The sequence below is a fragment of the Linepithema humile genome, chromosome 1, assembly GCF_040581485.1.
Source record: "Linepithema humile isolate Giens D197 chromosome 1, Lhum_UNIL_v1.0, whole genome shotgun sequence".
In the NCBI taxonomy this organism is placed as follows: Eukaryota; Metazoa; Arthropoda; class Insecta; order Hymenoptera; family Formicidae; genus Linepithema; species Linepithema humile.
In genome coordinates, this window is record NC_090128.1 from 21,945,403 (window position 1) to 21,972,906 (window position 27,504).

A 27,504-nucleotide genomic window follows, 5' to 3' on the forward strand; every position below is an offset into this window, starting at 1 on the left:
ACTCAAACCTCAACCTTCTCTTCTAGTTAGAATCTCGTTTCACCTCTTTTGTGATGAACACGAAGCAAATCGAGCGATCGACCGACCGACCGACCAACTGACCGGTCTGTCTTCCTGTTCATCTGTCTTCTTATCGAAAAGACACAAAGTAAACACTATTCCATAATCAGTTCGATTTAAACCTCATCTTTCTTATGATTTAATAAAAAAAGATTATTCCTTGCCGCGAAATAAATTGATTTACTTCCTTTAGAATATAATACCCTTCTTTATGTAATTTGCGAAAAAAATAATTTTAATCTCGAATTTTTTTTTCAACAACCATTGGTTTCTGGAAATAATTATGCAAAAAATGATGAGTTATTCTATGTAATACTAATTTTATTTGACCTTTTTTTAGATAGACTTTTCATAGTGGATCATATCAAACTTTCGCACAAATTATTACAGTTAGAATTTTTAGTACGATAATTGTGCGATTTTAATCACACTTAAATAGTAATATCAGGATTACATTTTAGAATCGTGACTTTTTCATACATATTTCTGATAGCTTGAAATTTTTGAGGCTTTACTGCCTGTATATATTATTTGTCGATGGACGTAGAAATTTTTATTTATTACTTTCTTCTAGGATTTAAATACAATAGGTACAGGATGAAATATTGAATCGTATTTGCATATTACGTCAGAACTGATGTCTTGCGATAAAATATTTCAAAAGTTATAATTATCTCTATCTCCTTCTTTCGTCCCGTTTTTTTCATCCCTCTCGTTTCTATTCTCCAGTTTTCGTCTCCTCTCTTCTTCTTCACCTTCATTGCTCTCTATGTCTCTCAATTGAGACCGCGATTCTCTAGTTCTCTTGCCAGCGATCCAGGTTCTCGGCTCAAGGCCGAGAGTGGGCGCGGGAGGCACACCCGAGCATGTTAATGCACAGCTCTGATCGGCGAACCGCGCGATGATGCTGACGTTAGCAATTCCGCTGCAATTAACTACAACGATGTGATTTTGCTGCAATAAAAACCATAATATGGACCATAACGTCATACTTGCATTACCGAAGGAAGGGGACTTGTGCATTCGAGTTCGTATTAAATATTAAAATATTGAACATCTTCGAAATATGACATGTTTTTAACAATCTAGATTTTTTAATTAATTTTAATTGAAAAACTTTATGAATTATCTGCCGAGAAGACTATGTTGATTTATTTTATTTTATATACTAATTATTTATCATAAGTATGTATATAAAAAAATAGGGTAGAATTCCGAAAGAGTCAACCCTCCGATTTCGCTGTCGTTTGGTATACTAATGTATCTTGGTGACCAGAGTTTCTAAAAAGCCCTAAGAAATATGAAAACCGGAAAAATAATTCATTCTATTTGGGTGCAGACAGAGAATCGCTTTGGAATCGCAGGTATTTCGAACATTCCTACATTGTAATGATCCCCTTATATATATGTACATATACAGGGTGATTCAAAATAATCTGATGTCCTTGCAATGCCATATTCTTGAGCGAATTCTGAGACGATTTTTCCTTTTACAAAATTTTGTCCGAAGCTTAGTTTTCGAGTTATAATTGAAAATAGGTAGCAACTTACGAGTTCGATACAATGGGCAGGCAGGGACGCACAATGTATAATGAGACTGTCAAGTGTTTACTGTCGTCTCATGACGCATTGCACCGTCCCTGCCTGTCCGTTGTATCGGACTCGTAAGTAGCAAATTATTTTCAATTATAACTCGAAAACTAAGCTTCGGACAAAATTTTGTAAAAGGAAAAATCGTCTCAGAATTTGCTCAAGAATATGGCATTGCAAGGACATCAGGTTATTTTGAATCACCCTGTATATCCCCTGTATATGTATATCCCTTTTGAAAAAGGACCTATAGTATTTCCCCATAATTCTGTTGGGTTTCTCATTTTAAACTAGAACTTGTTACAGATTCCTATTTCGTAGATACATATATTATCATAATAGCAGTCATTGTTACATAATCTACTGTGATAGCTAAAATAAAAAATTTTTTTATAATATCCTTAAAATTCTTCTACATCATAAAATTTGTGGATTAATATAATTATAAACCTTAATACCAATATAATTGCAGTACGTGATAAAGAACGTTAATCGTATATTTATGATCAGCTGAAAATATGTAACAGCTTGGCTATTATGTATTTGCAAAAATTAGAAAAAGTAAAACTTTAAATTTTCGAAATTTTGGAAGTGTTTTCTATTTACATACTTCAAAGAATTGAATTACTTTTATGCTTTTTTTTTTTGTCTAAATATAAATTTGTAACATTGTCTTACCGATATGACCGGTGTTGATATCGCTAGGATGCGAGGTCTATCGCCGATGGCGAATAAAACCGGACACGATTACCGTCTCGTGAAGCTTCGTTGAGCACTGCGAGGTCGGTCTCCGATACGCATCGAGGCTTCGTCGTTTCTTTCGCTCGCTCTCGGTCTTTCTCTGTACGGCTCTCTCTTCTTGTTTCCACGCTGCTACATAAGCACTAACTTGAGCTACGTGCTTCTGAAGTTACGCAGTGGGAAATATAAAAAAGAAATATATGAAAATGTACCATGCTTTAAAGATATATTATATTCTACAAATTCCGATATATAATTGTTGAAATTATAAGATATAAAGAAATCATCAATGAAAGAAGTTAAGAAAAAATAAAGAATCATATAATAATAGAAAAGAAAGGATATGCAAAATCTGATTTTATTTCCACCGGCTGACCGGCATATATTCTGCGTACGCCATTTTCACGCAGAGTTTGTAACGTCCTGCACTTTGAATTCGTCATTATTCTTTCCGATTATTTAACCTGGTCCGGGCTTCGACCACATCCTCATTTTACAAAACTTTTAATAGCACCGGAAGTGAATCCTTTCGCTTTTATGTTTATTTTTTTACGTGACGTATTTTTCTTTATAGAAAATCAGATAAAATTACAAACAAATTAATGTGAAACATAATGTAAAGTATATATGTATACAATATGAACAGGATTTCAAAAACGATATCATGAATAATATTATTAATTAATTAATTTTTCAGAAAGTAAGAATGATATCCGATTCTTTTGTTCGTTTTCATCGATCTTTTCTCTTCTTTTTTGTATAAAAAGATATTCTTTATTCTAAATTATAATTAATTATACTTGTTAAAATAGACTTAGTAAAACTTATTTATATTTGTTAAAAGATTGAATAAAAAGATGGTTAAATTCTTTGAACGTTGAATACGAATGAATGCGCTCTTCTTCGTACTCGTAACAAAATGTGTTTATTAATATTCATATAGCAGTGAATGCATCTATTCTACGGTGTGTCGCGGGAACCATTTGTTTTATTAACAGTATTCATGCAAATTAGACAATCCTGATTTATTTCTCGTGGGAAAGTCGTTTGAAAACGGCTAACTAGACGACGAATAATTGTCCAGAAAATTAACATAACAAAATATATTGATTGTACCGCGCTTCCATGTGCAGCATGGAACCAAGACCCGGCTCGGGGCGGGGTTAAAATATGCTTTATGTCCCTTTACGTTTGATTCTCCGTCTGCATACCTTTTTCCGAGTCATTGCCGTTCACATTCTAACGAATTTAGCTTCGATAAAAATTCTATTTCATGCGTCATACGGAATTCAATATCAAATTGGTACACTTGCACTTGAGTATATCGTATATCAGTTAACGAAAGTTAGGATACAAAAAGATATTGGAAGATATTGAATATCGCAGACAATATTGTAGGAGTATAAAGTCTAATAAGGCTTGTTTCGATATTTGGTAGGCGGTCGAATTAAATAGAAAAGTAGTGGAAGAGCTGTCTTGGGGCAGCAAGCTAAGTGCTGGATTGTGGTACGAGGGATCCCGAGTTCAAAACCCGGTCGGCTCCTTAAGTTTTCGACGCCTACAATATCTTAAAGATCTGACTGCCTTGCTGTTAACCTTTTTGTGCTTTTGTGCACGAAATCATAAAATTTGTGATGTGCAGATTAGAAAAATCCCCCCGATAGCGGACAATCGGACAATCCAGGCTTGCCTGGGTACAGGCTCGAGGGTTGTCCTCCTTTCTCTGGCCATGACCCACCCTGGTAGCTCCCGGCTAGATAGTAGCTCTCAGCCCCGTTTCAATGCTCCCCCGCGTTCGTAATTCTATCCCGACATGCGCAACGTGTACTCGCATATAGCGTGCAAGATGCCTTATATTCACTCATCAATTTTGCGCGCAATATGTAACAGGTGGATGACGTCAGACAGATTAGCTATCCCTATCCAGACGATATCAAGAAGTTTTTCTACCAAAAATCGTGCACTCCACGCCTCAAAATTGAACTAAATCAAAGAATCCAAAAATGTACAAGAAATGCAACAATCTTCCTATTTTTAAGGCCAAGAAAACTTATATCAACTGTGTTTTAAGCTTCACAAAATGTTTAAATAATTTAAAATCCAAAAAAAGCTACTAAAATTTTTAATTGTAAAAATGTAGCAAACGAAGGTTCTACATATCTAAGCCAATTTAATCCATATCTACCAAACATAAGTTAAGTAATTCATTTCCTTAGATTTCTGCGAGGCTTATTCAATTCCACATAGTATTAATATCAACTAATTCTATCTTACCTTCTGTCTCAGTTCGTTTATACCAACGTCGTTGCGAGGGAGGTTGTAGGGAGGAAAAGCGAATCGCTACTTTAATTAATTAAGTTAGCGTAACTTAAATGGGATATCCAAGTCCTACCACGAATTCTACGAATAGATGAATTTGCTTAGGCACGAAATACACCACGGTACAGGACGCAGATTGACAGTGAAAGTTAGTCGAGACGAGTCCACTCAGCTTCAGCAAGAAGTATACCACTAGCTCTCCCTCGTGCCGATCCATGAACATTCTCTCCTCGATTCCGACCCATCTCGCTTCAGTCGAAGACAGACCGTCGACGTTGTAACTATGGCTTTTTGCGATGTCACAAGTTTTTCTAAGGTTCTATTCGATTTCGAATGATCGATACGCGTGTTATAATACTGTTATGTATATAAGTAATCACGCGAAATTATTTGTCGACGAATTGTATTGTGTTTACTACGCTTATTCTGTGTTTGTGCATCATCGAAGGTATTTATTCAAAGAATTCGTGATTAAAATGCCGAGTGTGCTTCAATTGAAGAGCTTCAATTGAAGAATCTCGTGCACTTAGGAATTGAAAAATCTAACAGTCTTAAAATCTGAGGTAATATGCCTCTAATAAATTACTTTGAAAATTTTATACGGTGAAAAATATTTGGTGGTACATGTTCTCCAGAATCGTGATACACCGGGATGGCGTCGGTATATTTTTTTTCCACGTGTCTAAACACAACGTGCAGCGTGCGTTCTTCTAACTCATCACACTCCCACGGATGGACACTGCTTGTTGCGGTGCAACAGCAGCTGCCTCGAATAGAATCTTTAGTTTGACCTGAATACTCAAATCTGAAAATCTGTAAAACCGTCTTTCAGCGTTCTTTCATTCATTTCTGTTTCATTTCGCACTTCCGCTCCGATTTGACGCGAAATGCAAATTTTAAAAATTTGTAAATTAGTGATTTGTAATATTTTCTATTCTTCAATTTGATTAAATATTTACAAATCTTTGTTTTTAATGTTATATTTTATATTATTTTTAATTTTATAAGAACAATTCGTAACAGTATAACAGTACAGAATAATATAACTAATAATGAGAGACATTCGAAGTATCCAAATAAAGCAGAAAAAAATAAGTGATGGATGATAAAAAATTTATTATATATTCTAGGTCAAAAATTTGCATACATACATTTTAAATTGGTCGTCTTCTTTAAAAACTTTTAAGATTATTTTTAATTTTTTATATAAATATAATTATGCATGATGCTCAAGTTTTAATTTGTCTTTACATATAAAAGAAACTGAACATATCAAAAAGTAATAAAAGTGAATAAGAAAAACAAAATTCAGACACAAATTACCAGATAATATTTAACAAGAATATATTGAAAATAAAGATATGGAAGAGAGAGAGAGAGAGAGAGCTCAGCTCAGGGGTAAAAGAGAAGGGGACGTAGCAAATGGAAAAGTAGCACGAAGAAAGATGCTGACCTCGATACTTCTTTTCTTATATTTTATCGTACGCAACTTCCTTCGTATGAGAAGAAATCGGTACTAAATTTATTTACAATTATTATTTTATTATTTAAAAATTTATTATTTTAATCAGAAATATAATTTTTTTTAATGAATTTGTGATAAATTCTAATTAATGTGACAATAATATTCTGTACGAATTATATAACATTAATTATTAACGCGCTTTGATATCAATCCTTGGTGTACACTATGCGATACACAGTTGTCATTTATTTATACTATTATATCAGAATTTGATAAAATGTTTTTTTATCTATTTATTTATCTTTGTTTAAATATCTTGTTTTTTGTCTAAAAAAAATATCTTTGTTTTTCTGTCTAAAAAAATTTTTGACAAATATAAAAAGAAAGATAATATAACATGCAAGAATTTTTATTATTTTTGCTTTTAAGACTGTTAGATTTTGTTTTCAGAAGGAACAAAATTGTTATTTGATTCTCGTCTTTTGTAATTTATGTTATCCTCTTTTCCGCCTTGTGTATTTTGCGCTCGAGCATATAATAAAAGCATATCTCGTATTTCTACCCGCGCGAGGATACACATGTTGAAAGAACTCCAAATACAAAGTTAATTTTCAGGATGAACTTTCGATTCTCTCTTTCGGAACATCTTACAAAAAAAAAAAACTTTATTCGGTATTTGTCTGTCATCGAATCTCGAAGAAGTCCACGCCTAACATTCATGTACGGTCGCTCGTGTAATTGCCTCATCGATCTTCAATAGAGGTTGTTGTTGAGATTTCCGAGTGATCACGAAACATACAAAATTGATACTGTGGAGTCTAAAGAGGAAAGTCAGAAGGTGGAGGAGAACAGTGAGATGCTGCAGACAATGCCACGGGTATCCGTGGCTGGGGTGCGGAGAAAATGGGCCAACAAGTGCACCGGAAATCTTCAGGAATCCAGTCCGGAAGTGTCGAGCAGCGACGCGTTCTCGCCGAGCTTTCAAGCAGGTTCGGGCGCCGCTACACGCGAAAATCTTCAACTTTGGGATCTAGATCTCCATCGAGGACTTAAGACAGAACCGAACACTGATAACTATCAATCTATTACCACCAGCACCGAAAAATTAACTGTGACTGATCACTCTGCCTCACCATTCTCTCCTTCCATCCAAGATAAATGTAAGTAACACAATGGGAATAGTGATGTCACTGTAAGCAATGATGTCAATAATGATGGGATTGTAGTAATACCCACCTCTCTCTTGTGAGAACAATAATTCATAGAAGCTTGTAATTTTTTAATTCGGCGATCTTTGAAAGCCCATATTCCGAACTTTTGAAACTTCTAGATATGATCGAAAAGAGGACTTTTATACTTGACTTTTATTTGAAAAGTCCAGAATGACGAAAAATTACATGAGAAGTGCAGAAAATTTTTCATCATATCAGAAATGGTATTTACAAGTTGTTTCGAAAACTCGGCGAAACAACTGTTACATTCGATAATCGACCTTTAAAGGTGGCCGATCTGTCTGATGACTGACATTCTGCACCACGTTCTTCGGAGTTCGTTCATGATCCGATTAAATGCCTCGTACCAAATGTCAGTGTGCTCTAAGTTTGGGCGAAGCATCGTCAGAGTGTCAAGAGAAATGACGCCTTGCGCCTCGCGCCAAATATATTTACGAAAGATACCATATATCTCCTTCTTGGAAATAAGATAAATTTTGGAGAATAATTAATTATATTCTTCAAAAAATTACACATTTTATAAAATCGAGGAAACTTTAATAATAAATAATTCATAAATAATTCACATAAATTATAGAATTGTTCTAATTATCGCAAACAACGCGAAAACAATAATGATATGATGACGGCAACATTAATTGATTTTCAGTTTTTTAATAAATTTTTATATATTGTTTTATTTTGTTTCAAACGAAAATAATCGTGCAAAATTATTTAATGTAAAATTAAAAGTTTTTTAATGAAAAATATCAAGATATTGATGAGTTTTAGTTGTGCTATTGGAAATGAAGAGTTTTTCGTAAATCAAACTTTAAACACTTAAATTTATCAAAAACATGAAACTGTATTTAGTATGTAAGATTATACAGTACTTATCACTCATACTCAGTGATAACATACTCGGGATTTTCGTCCCATTTCACATTTCTATATTTCTGATAAATCAATCTTGTATGGTTTTACAAGTTAGAAAAGAAAACAAAAAGACAATATATCCTTTGACCACGTATTTGTCTAATACACATTTTCTGAAGACTCTTACACGTGAATCTGTTTCTTTTTCTTCGCTTCGTACGGATTCGCTTCGTCTACGTCTCTCCACTTCCTCTTTTCGCACGCTCGCTTAACCAGTCTAACACTCTGATCTCTGGAAGGAAACGAGGCAGTGCTCATTCGCCCATTTTAGCTTTCGTCTCTTAGCGAGCACAACGCTCGCGCGGTGGGAGAAATAGAGAGGGAAAAACTCGCCATTTGTTAGGTAAGACAAGAGAACAAGGAGGACACGAATGGCTGTGTGCGTTCGCTTGTATAGACATTCACCAAGAGAGCCAGAGTCAAGGCCGCTCACTGCTACGTCGTGAGAGGTACTAACCAACATGGAAACCTTGCTGAAGAACATTGAAGTCGGCAACGGTTCACGTATCGAGTCTTTCTGGGCTTAGCGTAGAAACGTACGCAGTTACCAATGATGACTCGCAGCCTATGTTTCTTGTATGAATATCTGCCTTTTTACTATCTAACACGGAAAAAACATTTGACACAATATTATGAACATAATGACAAATTAATAGTAACATTATTAGATGCTTTGAAGCAACAATGTGTTGAACCATATGTTAAAGGAATTCCTCAGCTTATATGAAATGTCTTACCTCATTTTGCATTATCTTTTTGTAATAGATTTCTTTCTCAATTTGAAGTTAATTTTTTCTTTACGAATGTTAAAGGATACCGTTAATTCATCGTTAATTCTCATTTTTTTATTTCTAATGAACTTTATAATTAAACTATTATTTTAAAAATGTGATGGAAGTAGAAAGAAAAATACAAATGTCATTAATCAGTATTTTTTTCGACTTCTCCTTTTGTTTATATTGTTAGTCAATATATCGTTGGTCCTTAGTTTTTTAATTATAAAGAAGTGAGATCAGACATATGATATCAGACATAAATATGAAAAAAATATTCAAGAAAATATAAACATTTATCTATGTTCGAAATATCATAATCTAAAGAGTGGGATATTATATTTAAGAATGTAAAAATTAATATATTAATATAATATTAATATAAATAAAATATTAATATAAATAAAAATAAAATGTGATTTAAAAAAGTAGACGAAAAGAAATCAAATTCTAACGCATTACGTTTGGACGTAACAAACTTAATATATTGCAATTTGGATGAAATATTTATAAAAAAAGATATATATAATACTACAATTCTTGACAAGTGTTCCATATGTATAAATTGAAAAAAAAAATAAATAATAGAAAACTCAATTAAAAATGGCACGATTATAATCGTGTCATTTTTAATCGAATCAGTTTTCTATTATTTATCTATTTCAGATATATCTATTTCTATTATTTATTTCAGATATATCTGTTTATTTCAGCTTTATCGTCAATCAATTTACATCCGCCCGCATACTATTTACGCATTCATATATCTAAACGTAGTGTCATGGATACGTACTTATATATTGTAACGCACACCTGTGGAACGTAGTCGCCCATACTTTCACCGACCATGACTTCTAACTTGCCTACGCTCCACTCGGCGAATGGAAACAGATAAAAGGGGTAATAGAGACGCGTAACGATGTCGCCGTAAAGGTTACGGAACCTGTCCATGCGGTTGCAGGGAAAAGTCGCTACCGCTGCTGTATCTTTCTCAAGAGATTGCCATTTCCATAGTAACATTGGGTATTCCTGACATTCCATAGATATATATTATTAATTTACAATATTTCTTTCAGAGTCACTAAAACGGATGAGGGTACATTTAGAATTCAATTTAAACAAAATTATTTTCCTGCAACAATTATAATTGTGTGGTCATGTTGATCAAATGTTATTACATTTTGTATGATAAATCTGACATTTCAATTGCAGGTCGGGACGAATTGTCTCAGCCAGGTTCAATAAACGGCTACGGAAGTAATTCCGGGGGTGGCGGTGGCAGTGGCAATGGTGGCGGCAACGGCGGCGGCAGTGCAAGCGGTGGTAGTGAAGCGTGTGACTCGAAGAAAAGAAAAGGACCCACACCACGGCAACAGGAAGAACTGTGTCTTGTATGCGGCGATCGTGCGTCTGGTTATCACTACAATGCTCTGACGTGCGAGGGCTGTAAAGGTTTCTTTAGACGCAGCATCACCAGAAACGCCGTATACCAGTGCAAGTATGGCAACAACTGCGAGATCGACATGTATATGCGCCGCAAGTGCCAGGAGTGTAGGCTGAAAAAGTGCTTGACAGTCGGCATGAGGCCAGAATGCGTTGTACCCGAGTATCAGTGTGCGGTGAAGAGAAAGGAGAAAAAAGCGCAAAAGGTAAAATGAGAATGTCCTATTTTGCATCGAAATGAGCTCCTTGATTTTGGAGATTCAAATTGATTTAGAAACGGCTTGCACTGTGAATTTCTTATGCCCTAACTAGACCGGAGGATGATCCTACTTGTGGCCTATCTGAGTGCATAGTTTGACAGGTTAAAATTATATTAAAGTTGACTTCCAATTGTATTAACCATATCAAATAATTTTTTTTATCCAATTAAATTGATTCGGTCGGTCTGTCAAACTATGCACTCGAATGAGCCACAAGTAAGATCATCCTCCGGTCTAGTTAGGGCATTAGACTCACAGATTTTTCTTACTACAGTGTAAAATTGCGTCGAGATCGATCGTCAGGCGACGCCAGTTCGTGGCTACCGAATTTCGACCGTCAGCTGACGGGAGCGAGAATCGATTCTGCGCGGGCGCGCTTCCGCTCTGCGATTATAGAAAGCGGGAAGCTTTCCCGTTATTTCGAGAAAGTTCCCAAAAGCTCAGCTTATCGATGAGAGCGAACCAAAAATCACTCTCTATCGCCGAACCAACAGAACAAGTCGCAAAACCGAGATTAATAGAGACAGTCGGATCGAGTCGTGAGATTATTAACTCTGTTAAATATTGTAATTTCTTCAGAATACATATATTGCTAAGTACTTTCGTTATAATTTCAGTGTTAAACTTTATTTGAAGTTCCATCCGGTCGAATCTTTTATCATTGCGGGCCGAGTCGATCAAACATTATTTACACACAGTTAAGAACAAGATCGTGTCGTTTTAACGGTAGAATCCGTTTAAATTAACCAGCCGTTGTTATATTGCATTTAAGACTTTTATTCGATAGAATACATCGCGTTGGAATCGAAAAGACAATCGCGGAGTCGAGAAAACGGAAGAATCTGTCGTTTTTCTTACAACAACAGTCATTAAACGTACGTTTTCATGTTACTGCAGGAAAAAGACAAACCGAATAGTACGACGATGAACGGTTCACCAGGCAGCGCCGGAATGGGTGAACAGATGGGCGTCAAAATCGAACCAGCGGAAGCCGAATCGTTATCCATGTCCGGAAGTAGCGGCATTCTTACTCCCGTCAGTCCTTACGCCCTAAAGCCCATCAGTCCTGAACAGGAGGAGCTGATAAACAGGCTCGTGTCTTTTCAATGCGAATTTGAGCAACCGAGCGAAGAGGACTTGAAAAGGATTACCGTACGTTTACCATATATGTGTATCATTTTATATCATAAATCTTGATATTTCCTCTAAGAATATATAAAAACGGTCGAAAAGCGTATATTTAAATATTCTCGTTGTTTTTAAAAATAATACAATAATAAAGATGTAAAATCAAAACTGTTATAATTAATTGTGACATGTGTTGTCTTTCAGAATCAACCAATGGAAGGCGAGGATGCGAGTGACTATAGTTTCAGGCACATCACCGAAATCACGATCCTGACTGTTCAGTTGATTGTTGAATTCTCGAAAAGGTTACCCGGTTTCAACGAGCTGCTGCGCGAAGATCAGATCACCTTGCTGAAAGCATGCTCCAGTGAGGTGATGATGCTGCGAATGGCGAGAAAGTACGACGTGCAAACTGACAGCATTATTTTTGCTAACAATCAACCGTACACGCGTGACAGTTATAATGTCGCGGGAATGGGAGACACCATTGAAGATCTTTTACGATTTTGCCGACAAATGTACGCCATGAGAGTCAACAATGCTGAATATGCTTTGCTCACCGCTATTGTAATTTTCTCCGGTACGTATATCAAAGTATCACTCTAACAAAAGTTTTCTCAAAGCTTAAATAAATTTTTAAAAAAGACAGAAATCTGATCTTATAAAGAATATAACATTTTATAAAACAAACATTTTTATTTAAAAAAAAAACTTGTACCTTGAATATTAATTTCATCATTGTTGTCATTCATATGTAATATTTAAATCTAATCATTGTTTTGCAGAGAGGCCCAACTTGCAAGAAGCAAAAAAGGTGGAGAAACTTCAGGAGATTTATCTGAAGACATTGAAAGCGTACGTGGATAATCGTCGTCGACCGAAGTCCGGTACGATCTTCGCTAAGCTCTTGTCGGTTCTAACCGAGCTTAGAACCCTTGGCAATCAAAACAGTGAAATGTGCTTGAACCTGAAATTTAAGAACAAAAAGCTGCCACTTTTTCTCGCCGAAATCTGGGACGTGGTGCCCTAGTTTCCCAGTGGCCGATCAACGGCGATTGCGCCGGTCGGCTGAACAAACTTTTTGACGTCGAAGTAGCAGCAGCAGCAGCAGCAGCAGCAGCAGCAGTAACGGCGTTGACGCATGGACGTGGAAAACGGCCTGCGCGACTCATACTAGTGCACCACTATGCCACTGCCTCACCGTCGCAAGTCAACATATTGTATCAGACGCCGTTTTAGATTCATTACGGTCATTTGTTCTTTCTCGATGATCGATCACTTCTAGATTTCCGACCTGGACTGATCGATCTTTGTACAGTTTGTAAAGACAACCATAAATAAGCCGGTCCCACTCGCATGTGATATTACGCGGATAAAATTTAGAATTTATGGCGGTGTGTAAAATAATACAGTTTGTTTAAAATGGATGTATTAATGACAATGAATGCAATGTAAAGGTAATTCAAAGGATATTCGCAGGGATCACCCTGAAGGTAAAGGTAATTCAAAGGATATTCGCAGGGATCACCCTGAAGGTAAAGGTAATTCAAAGGATATTCGCAGGGATCACTCTGAAGGAACCGCCTTCTTGGTCATCACGGTACCTCATTGTATGAAACGCTCATGGTATGAATGCAATGTAACTCTGTGATAAAAAAACGGATAGCTACTCCAAAGTATTGGAGTATGTATTGGGTACATGGATAATAAAAGATTCTGAAAACCGAGGCTTTAGACATGGTATTGAATCTATACAATCTGTGGAGCTATCAATTCTCCACAGATCTGTCTCTAAAATCTATAACTTCTGTAATATACATCTATCGGGGATCAGAATCATCTCTATCCATTGATATTCTTTCTCGTTTGCAAAATTGCCAATATTTGGAATGCTTACGTGAATACGCGAGCCACGTGGGACCGGCTCGAGAGTGAAGAGAAGGGTAAGGCCCCGCACGTTGGAAACGCGCGCGTTCCAACGGCAGCGGTGAACGAGAGACCCCTCTGTGGAGTGGGAACAAGAGCGAAAGATTATATACAGTTGTGAGAGAAAGGCAGTGGCGCGGCCCAGGCTGTGATACAGAACAGTACAGAATGAAGCTACCTGCAATTTACATTTTATCGCTATTTCCCTTACCTGGATACATCCTTACACACAAACGATATGTAAATGTAATGTATTATATGATAAGGTACTGATATATCGGACGAATCACGTTCGTCATTCATGAGAAAATGAATAGCGGCAAGTGCGTTTAATCTGAAGGTGGGAAAGGGTGGAAGGTATATTAACAGGTTTGAGAATAGGTGAATCGTGATAATGATGATGATTAATAATTTAAATAACGTCGGTAAATCGACGATACCGCTCGCGAGAAGAGAGAAGAAAGTTCCAGGATTAAAATCCTTAGTCATCAATAATACAGGTTTCTCCCAGGTTTTTGGCGGTAAGAAGAGCGAATAAAGTCCATGGACGCTGTTGAGCAGCGTTATACAAATGGCGCGTAAAGTTAAAAAAAAGAAAAAAGATACGATATGCATAACAATACCATAGAGTCTATATCACCCATACACATACAGCATAATATATCTTGCTAGGATGTACATTGTTTATACCAGAGAAAAGGAGAGAGAGCGTGAAGAAGTAGGCGTGTATGTGCGCGCGTATGTGAAAGAAAGAGAGAGAGAGAGAGAGAGAGAGAGAGAGAGAGAGAGAGAGAGAGAGCGAGAGAGCGAGAGACTGGAACGAAAGTCGGAAAGTTAGTGAGTCAAAAGATTGGAAAGGATCTATACCGCAGCAGGATAGCGCGTCTTGGAATTATGTATTAATATTCTTTCTTATTAATACAACAAAAAACAAAAGAAAGACCATGAAAATGTACAGGGCGTCCCTAACGGAGGGAAAGGGCTGAAGGGATAAAATTATTTTCGTGAAAGGTATATATTTTTTAAGGAATGCACAGTACCCTGTGTATATAACGTGTTGCTTATATGTCATGAAAAGCAGGAATTTTTTATTGCATATTACTTTCTTAAAAAATATAGTGTTCATAAATAGTTAATACAGGAGGCAAAGTAGCACGTTCATGTTGTACGCTATGTCTTCTTTTTTTATATCCTGTTAATGCAGAAATTTTTACAAGAAATGCGTGTTTTTAATAAATAAAAGGGAAATGTATGGGGCGTCCTGCAAAGGTGTGCGAGGAAATGATATTCATGAAGAATACTGATGTCTTTTTTGGGACAACTGGTATAGGACACTCCGATTGAACTGTTCTCAAGCAGAAATGCATGCAAGACATAATATTTTTTTTATTAAGAAAAAAAAGTACATATATATATTTTAAGTAAATAGAGTAAATCAACTTTGAATTTGTTTATCGAGTCGAAAATTGTACAGCGAGTGATATTGTAATCGCAATTGTTACATCGTTATTATCTATTCTATATAACTATCTGAAAATATACAAAGAATCCGAAAAAAAATTGAAAATCTCAGACTCGACGAGTCCAAGGAATAAAAATATTGAGAATTGTTTGTACTGGTGTTCATTATTTGCGCTACAATTTTCAATCGAGTAAGCTGAAATTTAAAGTCGGCTTCCTCTATTCGTTAAACGATCGAAGATTAAATTTTATAAGATAGTTAAGGAACGACGAATGATACATGATACGCTTGAGATGAATCGATCACCTTTCGTTCCAAACTGATGGAAGCACCGAAAGTAATCGAGCGAGACGGCATGTCGATCGATTGTCTAGAAAAAGCAGTAGCACGTAGAACGAAAGTGAGAAAACTCGTTGAATTGACTTAATTCTCGAGCGATTGCTATTTTTAAAGTAATCATATATCAGTATCATCGTTAAAACGTATGTTATATTTGTATAATATTTTAAAATGTTAGTCTTTTTAATTCTGTGAATATCTTTGATTATGTAAGAGAATTGCAATAACGAAATGCATAATCTGAAAGCATAATTTTAAAAAAATTGTTTAAATTACTTTCGTCGAACATATCGAGATATTTTTACATTAGTTAATCAAGCGCATTATGTGTGCTCTCGCTCGAGGTTTAAACAGATTCCCATAAGAACGCGATGCTAGTTTGGTAGTAGGTCGTAGATGAAGTGAGCTAGGGTAGGTGACCGAGTTCTAGTGCAAAGCCTTGTGCCTTCAGCAGCGGACATCGGCTCACCAACAAACAGAAACAAAAAATGAAGAAAAATACATGAAATTTAACCGTCCGTCTTAATCTTTTAATGAAAGAAGAAACGAACTCGCTGTAAAAACCGTGAGTGAAATCACGCGAGTTTGCCGTGTTATTATTAGAACGATGAAGATAGAGATAGAGATAAAGCGAGAGAGAGAGGGAGAGAGTGAAAGAGAAAAAGAGAGGGATAGGTGGGAGAAAACACGTAAGAAATAGAGAGACTGCGAAAGTGGATTATTAAAGGTGGCTATAGTTGATAGAACATTAAAAAAAATAATTATGAAATGAGGATTGATGCAGAGTTAAATAAGAGTTTATGGAAGAAATCCTTATAGTTCCCAGAAATCATAACAGAATATGCTAACACGAGAAAACACTTAGTCTCTAATCGTTAAAACTAAAGGATAAAGACGATGACGAATAATTCTTGGATACCTGGATCTTTGGATTTTTAGGCTCCGCATTCGCAAAGTTTTCAATTCTTGACATTCGAATTCTTAGATTCTTGGATTCCAAAATTCTCGGATTTTTAATCCCTTGGATTCGCAGATGAGTTTTTATTCTTTTGTATCTATGTTCTAAATCTAAAATCTCCGAAAAATTTCGATGTAACAACGTGTGGAATCACTTATATCGTGAAAATATGTGTCGAATAGCAGCAAACTCATTTTATTGAGAAATTGAAATTCAAAATAAATTAAAATAAAATTCACACAAGTGAAAATAATTCCTCTATTTAATATTTTAACGTCTATTTTTAATTTATCGACAAATTGATCGTTGAGTAATTATTCTTTACTCGTTTACTATTTCAAAATAATATTGTAAACAAATTATTTTTATCATTCAAAATCCAACAAATGTAAGAAATCAAGAGTAGAAAGAATTGATATATTTTAAGGATCTCAAAATTAATTAAAAGAATTTCAAACTCTAAAAATCTAAGAATTTAAAGAGCCAAGGACTCTGGGACTCAATGAAATGAGTTCTTTAATTCAAAAAGTTAACAATCCAAGGATCTAGAAATTCCAGTTACGACATATTTTATATAATAACAACGCGTTTCAGCTAATCTCGCTGCTTTATTTATAATTTACTTTTCTCAAACTTAGCAATGCTTGTAACGTTACATGCTGCTTAGTTGCAAAACAAGATTGTTAAGTCACATGACACGAAACACATTAAACATTGCGAATCGAAAATGACCGAAAAGAAGCGAATGCATAAGGAAACGACAAAAACGAATATGCAATTCTACGATCACTGCCAAGGACGTTCACCGTCTACGTCACTCTCGTCTTGTTGAGATGTTGTCGTCTTTTTCGAGATTTAAGAACCGCACGAGACAAAAGACAAAGCGAGTATGATAAGGAGAAACAATTAAACGCCTGTCGGGCGATTGTTCACAATACTGCCAAGTGTAGAATCGAGTTTCTGTGTTTTTTTAAAAGCTACAATACGTCCATATATGTATATTCAGTATGTGGATGTATTCACACTCGTACACACACACAAACATGCGTTCGTCAGTTAAGTACACTAAACACTTTTGCGCGTCGTGTCCCGGTGTCTATCCGTCTGTCTATTGGAAAAAATCGCGATTGAAGGTCTTGAGGTAATAGCATGACAAAAATGACACTCCGAAAATTTATTTATAGATTTTATTACCAATGGAAAAGACGTCTCTTTAGAACAAATTTTTTCCAAATAGGTATGAGAGAAGTAATTTTGCAAAGAGAACGAAGAAGTGACGGCTTGACTTTCGTCTATATGTAATTTAGTATGTCTTCTTATATTGTTTCAATTCCTTCGATTCGCGATGAAGATTCGAGGCGTCTAGGATCCAAGAAATCCCAGAGCCCAAGAGAACCCGAGATTCAAGAAACTTCGGTCGCTTTCTTCGCACTAAAATCTTTGCACTTGGCAAGTGTCTGTGTCGCAAATTATCGGCTAACTTCCAAAAATTGCCGTAAAAAATGGTTCGCGTGATTCGGTGTCAGCAATGCAAACGTCATTTGTTGCTTGCACAAGACTTATTACTATTATTATTAACTACGACAACTACTACTATTACTACACTAATCTAGACTCTATCGCAGGTACAAGTACCATTGCATACTGTTATTATTGATACTACCGCTACTACTATTACTATTATTACTATTACCGCTATTACTACTAGTACTTTCACTTAACATTCACGTTTATACTCACAGGGGGGGACACAATGATACAAGCGCACGCACATACACTTGAAAAAACGAAACACACGAACGCACAGATTTTGAATAGTCGCTAACTCCTAATTTCAGATCCTCGACATCCGAACTTGTTGATTAAATCTTTCTTCGTATATAATCGCGTATCCATGATTACTAAAAATTCTTGACACTGTATAATCCTTGGCATCGTAAATTCCTGCTGCGGAAAGTCCGTAGTATCACAAATCTTTGATATATCCTTTCATTGGATTCGAGAGTGCGTTTATTTAAAAATGTCATTTTGCATACGGAAAGATTCGGACGAAGTCGGAAAGGTCGAGAAGAAAAATTCTTTGTGGACTTTCGCATGACTTCTATTTGCATTAAGTGCAATTCAATTTTAGTCTGTTTAGTGAAAAGTAAGCGAAAAGTTAAAATTTATTGATATGCTTCGGTATGGCGGAATTTTTAAATATGTATGAATTTATGGTCGACTAATTATAAATTGGTGCTTTGGAATGTATTAGACTGAATTATTGTTGTACGTTTTAAGAAAAAAAAAAGTAACGAAATGTTTTTGCCCGAACTATTTAATCGGCAAATATTATTTCTATTTGAAGCGTTTTATACATATGTATACATAAAGATGATATATGCACATGATACTTTTACACACATACACGGAAACATTCACACATAAAATACACATACACACACACACACACACACAACGTGCGCGCACGCACGCATGTATAGACTGAGTTGTGAAATGATATGTCACACACGTAAGAAAAACGCAATGTGCGACGGACATGCTTGAACAAGTAAGAATGGCATGTAGTATGAATTATACGAATAATGTACATACTTATTCCCAATCGGAGAAGGAACACGAAGAATGTAAAAACAAAAAGAGGATGAAACGCAAAACTTACTGGAACTGAAAATCATAGGATCCGTGGATCCAAGGATCTAAGAATACAAGGATCCAAGGATTTGAGATTTCAATTATTTAAAGAGCCGAATATTTAATAATCCAATAAGGACCTATAGAAATTCATGGACCTAATAAATTCACGGATCTCGAAACATACGGATATTTATACTTACAAATTTCAGAACACAAGAATGAAGGATCTTTTAAGGATCTCAAAGTTCATGAAGAACTTAACGCAAATGTCTAAGACTTTTCTTTGTCCTATGTAAATGTTCGAATCCAAGGATCCAGGTATTCATGCATTCTCCATTATAGACACGCAACGATGCATGTGTACATCAATTATATTGTATCTAACGATTACTAATTAATAATCTACAATAATCTTAACAATCATTAACTAAAAGCGATTTGGTTAATGAATATCATTAACTAAACTTTAAGCATATAACAGTTGAACGATCTGACTGAGGAAAGAGAAGTAGTAATGTCGAGTGAATGACTGCGTGAGTGAGAGAGAATGAAATGGAGAGGAAGAGAGAGAGAGAGAGAGAGAGAGAGCGAGAGAAAGGGAGAACACAAAAGTTACAATTAAGTAGCGGCAGAAACGAGAAAAATAAAGTTAGGCGAAAACTATGACATGTTTGCCATTTAAGTCAGTGTGTATTTTTTTCAGAAAATAAAATAAAATAACGCATACTGCGCTCTTCATGACATAGTTTTTGAGTGAAATATAATTAAATTGAATCAACATTACTATATTGACCTTTGCTAACTTAATCCTTTTCATATACCGTACATTATTTGAGATTATAAATAGATCGTAAAATTTCTGCGATTTTTTGGCATCATAATTAAACGTGATGGCAGTTTTAAGCTATAATATACATCAGCCGAAAATTGCACATTTTATTCAGCTTTGCATTACATATTTCGATTACTTTGCTAAAGAAGCTTACATTTGATAATCCTTTATTGTATAGAAATATGCGATTCACTATAAATTTGAAGAATTATTATATTAAATTTTTTTTAATTTGTATAGATATTGCTTAATGTTTGTAGAAAGAGAGAAAAATTGAATTAAATTTCTTCATAAAATGTTGATATTGCGTAATATGTTATTATTGCAAATAACATATAGTTCTACAAACATAATCTTTAAAATTATTTGAAATCTTTTTGCGCTCAAAAAGAGCTACACTCGCAGACAGTATAATATTAGCAGCTTGTAAAGTTAGAACATTTTAATTTAATTAACGTTCTATTTAATAGCAAAGAACCAAGTGAGCTGATTAGCATTTTAAAATAAATAGTGCTTTTTATAGAAACTGTTATAGCTGTGCTAGCAAAAAACCTACTACGCAAATCCACGTTTATCAAATGAAGCACGATTGATAATCGTTTGTGTCAGCAATATGTAATATTTTTATGTTTTTTTGTCTTTTTTCCCTCCCCTCCCTTTGCGTTTGTTATCCACATCCTGCACATTTGCAATATCCGGTCCATTTATATCTTACGTTCACGCACCCCTTTAATTTGTTGTCATAGCAACACGTCCGACAACATTGAAGTGCATCGTTCAGTATTAGCCGCTATCGGTTGTGGATTGTAAGATTTTAAGCATTTTGTTTGGAAATCTTCTTTTTTTTATTTGCAATTCTCATTAAAGTCTTATGTTATTGAAAAAAGAGTATTCGGTATAGTTCACACAAAATGTAACATAAATATGTTATCGCCCATGAATAATCAAAGTAAGTAAATCAATTTTTAATTTATCTTTCAATTTATCTTTCTCCGTGATCCGTTAACTTAATTGTAACTAAAAAACAAAAACGTAGCTTGAATTTTTAGAGGCATGGAAACATTGTTGTTTATTTTGCATTGATTTTAAACTGTTTTGTATTGATTTAATTTTTACTTGTATCGAAAAAATATGCTATTACAATATTTATTGTAATTGTATTGCAATTGTATTGCATATCTTTTACAATTTTGCAATTATTTTTGCATAACAGTAGACATAGTAGTGGAATGACATTTTAAAAGTGAAGATTTTATAACTAACCTATAGTTTTTTTTTTACCAGATCTGTAGATGATTGTTCTTTTGATAAAATCTGAGTAAGCAGATATATATTCTAAATAAGTATTATGTTTTACATATTTTACACGTTGCATGATTTTGTGGCATGGCCGAGTTGCATATAATTGGCCAAGTTTCATCAGCGAAGGATTTTAAACAACCACGTTTGCTTTGCAAATGGAACTTTTATGTTGGTAGGAGAAAATTCACGTTTTTTCTTTTTTTTACCAGTAAAATAGATTTAGATGTAAATAAATTTTTATTGCTGTCGTAGGTAATGGTTGGAAAATTATATCAGGGCATGAAGAAGGACAAACGCAAGAGAGTTGCGATCTCTATACTAATAATCCAGTCTGGGATCATCCTATAGACTTGCATTACACAACTCAGACTTTACAAAACTCTCCGAAACTATTGCTGCAAATATTTTGCAGAGATAATTACGGGAGGATATTATTTCTTTCGTACGGAGTATCCAGTGTTCCATTGTCACCCGGTTTTCATACTTTAGAATGTCACACATGGAAACCTATTGGTAATACATAATTTAAGTTTACGATAAAATTTATATTATTATATTCTTTTGCTAACAATTTGTTTTGCAGGCAATTGGAAAGACAAACTATATGACAAATTTTTAGGGAAAACTTTACAATTAAAATCACCAAGCGTTTTAATCAACACAGTAGATAGATTCGAAATACTTACACAAAGTATGGGAACAGTGATCGTTCACTTGCATATCTTGGCAAAAAATTTTGACAAATTTGGATGTCAGTTGTGAACGATTGCGGACAATTGTAAAGACAATACCAATTATGTAAGCTGTCTATAACAGTTTTCACTACGAAAAGCGAAACTTTAAAAATAATTGAGAATACCAAAAGTATTATTTTATGTAAAAAAGATCTCATTTTGTGATAATATAATATTTAATCAACATCAATTGTTCTGCAGCAATGTTTTTCTCGTTACTGCTATTTCTAGCGTATACCAATGTGGTATATGTAACAAAAACTGAAGATGAACTCATCTGTGTAAATGATACAGATTGCAGCGAATCAATAGATTCCACTATATATACTCAAAGTCCTAACGTTGACAATCCAGTTTCAAAAGATTCGTTAAACGATACAGAAGAGGATAATTTATACACTACCATTCCTACAGAAACAACATCTTCAAGAACAAATTCCAATGTAACAGAGCAATCGGAACCGCAGTCAACTTCAACAATATCCTCACCAACTATCACTATGCCTCCAAATAATGATAAAATTCTCACACTCGAAAGAAGAGAAATATGCGAATGTGATTTGACTGTACGTGTACATTTAACATCGATTGATATAAAATATTGGGTTATCAAGTAAATGAAAGAATTTTGTTTTGTACAGAAATTTTCCTGTGATATCAATTGCTGCTGCGACATGGATTGCAATCAATTTCATCTATCTGCCTTTTCACATTGTCAAGATCATCATGTGAAGCTTTACGATAGTCGGTACTGCTACAATCGAAATTTCATACAACGAAATAATACACCTTTTATTCTTGAAAAACTTGGAAATAATTTATTCTGCGTCGTGTATGACAATATTCCATCTACATATAGCATTGACAACGACTTGGTAAGTAAATGTATTTATGTTAATTTAAATGAGAAAAAAATATATGAATAAATTACTATTCAATATTGTTTATTTTAGATGCTACAAAATGAGAAAGATCTGTGGAAAGTGTTAGAAATAAAAAAATACAAATGGAGAATAGAAAGTGGCGAAATATCGCCAAAGTATAATTTGTCTAAATATTATCAGCATGGCGATTTATTGTGGAAATTAAGTAACAAATCCATTGAATCAATAGGTAAAATTATAAAAATAGCACTTACAAATAAAAAGATAGTTAAATAAGTAAATGGATTATTCGCAAATTACTAACATATTATTTTAGAGTTTTTACAATCTGGATTTACTGGAGTTTGCTCGTTTAAAAAGACTTTGAAATATTTGGAAAATTGGAAAGGCACATGTATACAAAATGAATTAACAGACGTTAATCGATATCTGTACACTATGACGTTCAGTAACTTTACCGTTATTAGCTCGTTGCCGTTATTTAATGAGACATTGATTGCAAAACAGGTATAGTTTTATAATTAAAAAAATATGTGTGGATATAACAACGAATATTTCTTGCATAAAGTCTTTTTTCATTTATGTTTGCGAAAAAAGTTATTGCTTTTTCTAATTTCGGAAATTATTTTTTAGGCATGTCCAAGCAACGTCTGTTTAACAGTGAAACCTCATTACTGTTTGAATTCATTTTCTGCATGCAATGAAACCAGGATACCAAGCTTTTGCGCAAACTCTACCTGCGTTAACATCGTAAAGGGTTTAAAATATGTAATCAGTCACAATGGTTCTGCTGGTATCAATAGTATCGATGCGTATTTTAATATGGGCAATGCTTCTCATGCATTTCATCAATATTTTGAAGTCCAATACGATTGGACAGATTCGAATAAAACAAAAGTTTTTGCTCGGAGTGGAAATCCTGGCTATGTGACAGGCAAACCAATTATTGTCGGCGCTCCTCGTGCCAATGGAAGTGATGAAATTCTTTTCAACAGAACTAATGGATTTCTCACATTACCCTTGGCTAAGAAAAATGGAGAGTGCGACCAAGTCGACAGACATATCATTGCATTCGGTGAAGATATTAAGCTAAGATGCTCCGCTAGATTGTTCGTCAAAAATTTTACCGCATTGTCTTGCGCAAAATTGCAAAATCTGACTATGAGTTTCTTAATAAAAGATTCCGTGCTAAATGTGAGCCGGTATTATGTTTCCAAGCAGGGTAATTTCACCAGCAAATATACGACTGACTGGTTGCGCATCGCATACGATAGAATACCACAAAGTGTTGTGACTGCACATACAATTGGAAAAGAAATCCTGTGTTCAGGATTGATTACGTCCATGCACTTGGATGTCATTTATTCAACATTATCGAAGCCTAAAACTGTGACCAATTATAAAATATTGGGCATTGGCATTACGTTCAGCAAAGAAGAGGATATTAGTTGGCCAAAATGCACATTAAAAAATTGCACAGATGTCCTCCACGTGGATATTATTTCTTATGTCAATTTTCATGATGTTTCTAAGCCGTCCAAATACCGTTTTGTCGGGGGATCTAATTTAGATATCACATTGCCTTACGATTTCTTTTATCCTTTTCTAAATAACTCTAAAAAAGTGGAAGTAACAAATATATTAATTTTTTTAATGATATATATAACTTTATATAATGTAATATAAGTATTTAACATACTATATCTTTATTTTAGTTTAAAATTTATAGATTTTTTTAACTTTTAGTTGTTTTAATTTAAAGTAGATGTAAAATTATTCGTAAATCTAAAACCATAAACATTAAAAATGAAAAATATATATGTATAAAAATTACCAAGTTATATTTTATTAATTAATTTAATATTTTTATTAATTAATATTTTATAACTTATTATTTTTGTGTCGTCCGTCACATTCAAGTATTTTGTATGGTAACGCCATCTAGTATCATTATTATGTGTAATGCCCTATCTGACCGAAGGATCGACTGAAGGATCGACCGAAGGATCGACCGAAGGATCGATCGAAGAATCGATCGAAGAATCGACCGCAGAATCAACCTGCTTGTGGCGGATCAGAGCGGGACTACATTACTATGTAGACGCATTGAAACACATTGAAACACATTGAAACACATTGAAACACATTAAAAAGCATACTGAAGGCGAAAGGATGAGCCACAAGCAAGATCATCCTTCGGTGTAGATAGAAGTAAGGTAGTGTAAGGGTAAAATAGTGTAAGGGGTAAGATAAGGTGATGTAGATTACAAAAAAATTCAAGAAATAAAATTTGTTCAAAATGGCCGGATTCTACTTCCGAGTACTTAAGTAAATTAAATGTTGAGCAATAAAACAAAGGATTGTTGAACTTACCGCTAGCACTTAGCTTAGCATCTGCGCCTTCCAGTGACACGTATCCAATTTTATAACGGCCCTTTTGGTGATAGTCCTTTATTAGGCAAATTCCTTATTGCCAGTAAAGTATGATTTCTGCAAAAGTTTCTTATTGCCAGATAATTGTGATTGTGCAAAAGTCCTTCTTTGCTTCAAACGGAGCTTTCCTAGACGAAGTCCCTTAATCACCGGCCAGAAATCACTCACACTCGAAATAACCAAGTCTGATCTCTTTCACTTGTCTGAACGCGCATCCGTAATTTGGGGCCTCTTATGCACTATTCTCGAAGGCCCATTCGCTCGTTGGGGAAATTTGGCCATAGACTTATATATAAATAGACCCAGCGTTTTGTGAGAGGAGTTGTCCGCGTCTTCTAAAGGACAGAATGATACGCAGTGCTGTCTCCGTCACTTTGCTGGTCTGGAGGGGGAACGTCAATGGACAACGCTGAGGAGAACTAAAAGGCGCGCGTACCGCATTTATACTTATACGCGTATTATATTTTATATATGTAATTTTATATATGTAATAAGTATTTTATATATGTAATAAGAGTAATAAGAAGGTATAATATCTTCAAAAAAAGCAAAATTTATGGCGCGCGCGCTTTTAAGTTCCCCTCAACGTTGTCGACGTTCCCCCTCCAAACTAGCAGAATGACGGAGACAGCACCTTACTGCGTATCATTGGCCGCGTTCAGCAGACTCAACAGTTGTAGATTTTCCGCTGAATCTCGACTGTTAATTAGTTGGTTCTGAAAGTAAGAACCAATCACGTTCGATTGCTACTAAGCGGTTTGTTCTGCTGAACGCGCCCATTCTGTCCTTTAGAAGACGCGGACAACTCCTCTCCATAGATATAGGAATAAGGAGACAGAGCATAAAATCTTATAGCGTTTTCGAGTAAACGGGGTTTGAACGATCTAGGGTTGATCAATCACTATTTTACTATGAATGCAAGTTTTTCATTGGTGGAGAGGTTGCAATGACGTCATTAACCAATCTTGGGTCGTTCAAACCCCGTTTACTCGAAAACGCTATTAGCGTTTTCGATTATACAGGATTTGAACGACCCAGGGTTGATCAATCACTATTTTACTATAAATGCAAGTCTTTCATTGGTGGAGAGGTTGCAATGACGTCATTAACCAACCCTGGGTCGTTCAAATCCTGTATAATCGAAAACGCTATATTACTTTTGGCGAGGGGAGTAAAGCTAGTTCCGCGGTGCGGGGAATAGCAGTCACGTGATATTTTGGTACCACATTGGCATTAGTTGTAGCATAAATGTGGCACCAAAGTACCATGTGACCATAGTCCCCGCTCCCCGAAAACGGCTTCACCCCCCGCGGCTTACACTCCATCTCCTTATTCCTATGTCTATGCTCCTCTAGTTTAATAGTTTAATATGTCGTGGCTCCAAAGGTTCTTCCCTCTTGCGGCCATCTGGTTCGGCAGAAGGGGGGTGATAAGGAAGCGGGAGATTTAAAAAGAGAGGTTAGACATTCTCATAAAAACTTTAAACTATGCTCCTCTCACAGAACGCTGGATCTATTTATATATAAGCACGGTGTAAGAATATAAGGTGGTTGCACGGCAACAAATTTTTGTGATTTTTCTGTCATTGTTCCACATTGAACCGCTAGGTGGCTACGTGTTGAGCGACTTGAAATATATATATATATATATATATATATATATATATATATATATATATACATATATAGAAATTTTATTAAAATTTTATTGTCCTGCGAAACTTAATTATAAATATATTCATTTTCTTAAAAAAACTTAATTTTCTATAAAGACTGGAATACATTATTAATTATTTTTTCTGTAAATTTAACTAAGAATAATTTGTTATAAAAAAAATAAAAAAAATAAAAAAAATATTTTGTCAGTAATATATATTTTTATGCACAATGTTAAAAGTTTTATTTTAAAAAATTTGTATTATTTAGGACTAAAATTATATATAGATGTGCTTTAGAGATTCATCATCTATCCTTTTCTATCCACATCTATCCATATCTTCTATTCTTTTTTACTTGGGATTTTGCATCAACGCGACATCTTGTGTGACATGCCTTAACTATGACATCTTGAT

General features: G+C 34.8%; 3 protein-coding genes and 1 long non-coding RNA gene across 9 annotated transcripts in view; 3 read left to right on the top strand and 1 right to left on the bottom strand.

Moving 5' to 3' along the window:
* Nucleotides 1-19,993, top strand: part of EcR (Ecdysone receptor) — a 51,501-nt gene extending 31,508 nt beyond the window's left edge. The window contains exons 1-5 of one of the 2 annotated variants that reach the window (XM_012364357.2): nucleotides 6,791-7,335; nucleotides 10,308-10,744; nucleotides 11,696-11,950; nucleotides 12,131-12,506; nucleotides 12,712-19,993. In XM_012364357.2, coding sequence (XP_012219780.1) covers nucleotides 7,032-7,335; nucleotides 10,308-10,744; nucleotides 11,696-11,950; nucleotides 12,131-12,506; nucleotides 12,712-12,956 — 1,617 coding nt within the window. In that variant the 5' untranslated portion in view covers nucleotides 6,791-7,031 and the 3' untranslated portion in view covers nucleotides 12,957-19,993. Of the gene's footprint in view, nucleotides 1-6,790; nucleotides 7,336-10,307; nucleotides 10,745-11,695; nucleotides 11,951-12,130; nucleotides 12,507-12,711 lie in introns of those variants that run through there. The other variant, XM_012364356.2, reaches the window with a different exon arrangement.
* On the bottom strand, nucleotides 354-25,674 carry LOC105670700 (uncharacterized). Of its 5 annotated transcripts, none has more exons than XR_001100470.2 (3): nucleotides 8,450-8,628; nucleotides 2,329-2,554; nucleotides 354-1,014 (listed from the first exon to the last, which is right to left on the bottom strand). It is a non-coding gene; the product is annotated as an uncharacterized lncRNA (long non-coding RNA). The 5 variants fall into 5 exon arrangements; XR_010887891.1 differs by lacking the exon at nucleotides 8,450-8,628 and adding an exon at nucleotides 25,374-25,674 and having other exon boundaries at nucleotides 601-1,014; XR_010887892.1 differs by lacking the exon at nucleotides 8,450-8,628 and adding an exon at nucleotides 25,374-25,672 and having other exon boundaries at nucleotides 601-1,014; nucleotides 2,329-2,523.
* Nucleotides 20,837-22,306, top strand: LOC105670687 (B9 domain-containing protein 2-like). Its single transcript, XM_067347271.1, has 4 exons — nucleotides 20,837-21,029; nucleotides 21,365-21,554; nucleotides 21,635-21,895; nucleotides 21,966-22,306. The coding sequence occupies exons 2-4, from the start codon at nucleotides 21,467-21,469 to the stop codon at nucleotides 22,142-22,144; spliced, it is 528 nt and encodes a 175-aa protein (XP_067203372.1). The 5' UTR covers nucleotides 20,837-21,029; nucleotides 21,365-21,466; the 3' UTR covers nucleotides 22,145-22,306.
* On the top strand, nucleotides 22,039-25,313 carry tctn (tectonic). The gene is made up of 6 exons (XM_067347270.1): nucleotides 22,039-22,180; nucleotides 22,318-22,682; nucleotides 22,758-22,991; nucleotides 23,070-23,229; nucleotides 23,317-23,507; nucleotides 23,634-25,313. The coding sequence occupies exons 2-6, from the start codon at nucleotides 22,320-22,322 to the stop codon at nucleotides 24,684-24,686; spliced, it is 2,001 nt and encodes a 666-aa protein (XP_067203371.1). The 5' UTR covers nucleotides 22,039-22,180; nucleotides 22,318-22,319; the 3' UTR covers nucleotides 24,687-25,313.
* Nucleotides 25,675-27,504: the final 1,830 nt, after the last annotated feature.